The sequence below is a fragment of the Augochlora pura genome, unplaced genomic scaffold (assembly GCF_028453695.1).
Source record: "Augochlora pura isolate Apur16 unplaced genomic scaffold, APUR_v2.2.1 APUR_unplaced_8927, whole genome shotgun sequence".
NCBI lineage: Eukaryota > Metazoa > Arthropoda > Insecta > Hymenoptera > Halictidae > Augochlora > Augochlora pura.
Window position 1 is genome coordinate 1 of NW_027589754.1, and position 3,000 is coordinate 3,000.

General features: G+C 56.8%; 1 protein-coding gene across 1 annotated transcript; it reads right to left on the bottom strand.

Annotated features, from left to right (window-relative positions):
• Window positions 1–644: 644 nt before the first annotated feature.
• Window positions 645–2,091, bottom strand: LOC144478172 (uncharacterized; the record flags this gene model as incomplete). Its single annotated transcript, XM_078195905.1, has 4 exons — window positions 645–854; window positions 923–1,229; window positions 1,502–1,761; window positions 1,937–2,091. Coding segments are annotated over 3 exons (720 nt in total), but the record flags the coding sequence as incomplete, so codon positions are not given.
• Between the last annotated feature and the right edge of the window lie 909 nt (window positions 2,092–3,000).

Genomic DNA, 3,000 nt, shown 5'->3' on the forward strand with positions numbered 1-3,000 from the left:
GAGCTCCCGTCGATCGGCGATATTTTATATTCCGTGTCCCGAGGAGGCCGACGGAATCGAATAATCTCGCTCCGATAAAGTAACCTTACATCTTTTCGCAATTTAAGGCGGAGCCGAGGGAGAGAGAGAAAGACCGTGCGCTGCAGAAAGCAAAAGAAGACTCCGTGTACACAGGAAGGCTTCTCGGTGGAGAAACCTTGCCTCGGCCGTGCCGGGGATCCTTAATAAAAATGTACGGTCACGGAGTAGCCTTAGGTGGTGAAGATTGATGGGAGCGCGCCGCTGCGCGAGGAACGCGGACCGTTCCGTGCACGGAACGGAGTTCTCCTTTCGGTCGAATTTGCCAAAATCAGTCGGCGCTAACCCCGCTGGAATTCCGAGCGGCTCCGCGGTCCCCATTAATTAGCCAGTGGACGGAACGGAAGTTGGTGCCGGACCGAACGGACGTAATCGCCGCTTTCGGGGGCAAATGAAAATTTAAGACGGCTGCTCCTGGAGTCCGACTGTTCCAGGACTTTCTCGTAACCGGTATACAGGATAGTTGGAACTCTCGGCAGAGAATTTTTCGTGCCGACGATTAATTTTTCATTATTCTTTCTTATTCTTTCACGTGAAATCACCCCATGCTCGGTTGTACCACGAATTCCAGTCCCCTCTGCAGTTGAACATTCTTTACTACGTGTAACAATAACGATGAAAATCGGGACGATGATATTTGGTGAAAAGCACCCTTCGCACTTGCAAGAAATAAGTCGCTTTCGCAGTTGATGACTATCTAGCCGGAGAAGCGTTCGCGTCCTCGCGGCGTCCGGTCGAAGAGAGCCTCTGGGTTAGGAGAACGCAGTCGGAGACGCCTGAAACACGGATAGACGACAGTTTCGCCAAAAGTCGTTTCTCAGGAGGACGCGGCCGGAGATAAAACCTTCATTTATCCGGGGGCTCCAGTGTTCGGGTGAAACAATCGCTCCCGCGGCCTCCGATACGCTCGGCGTCCATCCGCGAGTTCTCCGCGAGGGCGTTGCCGTAATTACACAGCCTCCTATTCAACGTCGCCTCGAGCGCGTCCCAAGACGGCAATTCGTCTCCGTTCCTGGAGTCGTCTTGCAGCCGTCGGGCGTTCGGCGTGTTCCAGGTCGGCGACTCCTCCCGGCTGATCATCTCCTCGGATTTATTCCTCGCGGCGCCGCGATCGAGCCGCTGCTGGTCGGCGGTTCGCGCGGCCGAGCCTCCTGCAATTGAAAAATCGATTAGCGTATTGTGCGCGCTGGCCCTCCCCGGAGTCTCTCAGCCGCGAAAAAATGAGAGCCGTAGTTGCCGCGGCGGCTGGTGCCGCGCTGCGGATATAAAACGGATCGGCCGAGTCCCCCACTCGAGCCGAGCTGAATGCAAATAATGCCAGCAGGTCGAGCGGAATAAAATAATTGACTCGGTGGTGAAAACCGATCCGGTATCGCGTCGGCCACGTGACCCCGGAATTAGAGCGAAATTACGAGCGAAGAACCTTTGAGCGCGTCCCATATAGGCGCGCGGTATCTCCGGAGCGTTATCGTGCCGGCGAACGAATCGATCGAGGAACTCCAGGAGGAGACCGAGTTCGAGTCCCAGCCGGAACCGCGGTGCCTCGTCAGAGCGTTCCGTCGCAGGGTGTCGTGCATCTCTTGCATCTCCCTTTCGAGCTGCCGCTGGTGCTCGAGGACGATGCGCCGTTCGCGGATGCCGGGCGATAATCGAAGCGACGAATCCACGAGATCCGATTCGGGCCTGGAACGAGGAAAGAGGAAATCGTTGCGCATAGCGGAAGAGAGAGGCGGTGGCCGTCGACGACCCTTCGGCGCTTTGACTTCGACCCGGATGCCGCCGGTTAATCGTAAAAGCACGAACGAGGGAGCCCGCGGGAGCCAAAGCGTCGAAGCGACGAACGGAGGTACCCGCGTGCCTGGGTCTGTAGACTTGTTTCGGTGCTCCCGTCGCGTCGGAACCGCTGCCAGCACTCCTCCTCGATCGGGACGACTCCCTCGAAGCCCGTTGCACCATCTCCAGCACGGTCAGCTGCTGGTCCCGTGGCAAAAGCGTCGCCGCCTCCTGTAAAATCTGAACAGACGAAATCTCTTAGCGTTTTTCGGCTACGTGCGAAAGTTCGATTAGAAAGAAAGCCGAGCACGGGACAGAATAGGAGGGGTGGGGGTGGGGGATTCGGGTGTCGCTGGTTCGGCGACGGAGGCGAGGGATTAAACTTAGTTCCGAAGCGCGAAACGCATTTTCCATAAGCATAAGGGAGCCGGGGTTCTCGGGCTGTCGCTCTTTAAGTAGAAAGTTAGTTGGCACACGGAGGACGGAGACGAGGAGCAGGAGCCAAGAGCTACTCGGCTGGCTGGTATAGCTCGCGAGGGCGCTTCGGGAAAGTAAATACGTGTCCACTTTTTCCCTTTTTATTCGCCTTCGGTGGCTCCGTAGGATACACACGTAGGCGAGGCCGTGTACGTACGCGCATCCACAACGCCCCCGGACCGGGCGGGGAGGGGAACTTGCGAGACGAGACTCCTTTTTATTCCGCGTTCAAGAGACAGTTCCGTGGCCCGGCTATTGAACGATTCCGAGGGGCCGGTGCGCCGCCGGGGGAGGGGGGGAGGGAGAGGGAGAGGGTCCGGGGATAGAATCGTCGGAGGATATCCAGAAAAATCGTTCACACCCCGGGGATATAATTTCATCGGCGGGATCTCCGACGACGCTTTGCATCGATAGATTCGATCGGCTGCCGACCCGAGCCCGCCATTGTGGTGCTACTTTTTAAACGAGGTTATTGCCTTATCCGAACGAAAGCGCGCTGAATAACTGCGCGGCCCAGGGAATTCCATTATGGGCCGCGTGCAATGGATCATCTTCGCGCGGATAGAAAATCTCGGCTCTCCCCTCTCTCTCTCTCTCTCTCTTTCTACTTCCCCGTATCCCTTTCTCTTCTACAGAGATGATAAAACATATTCAGGCATCACGCTCGGGATG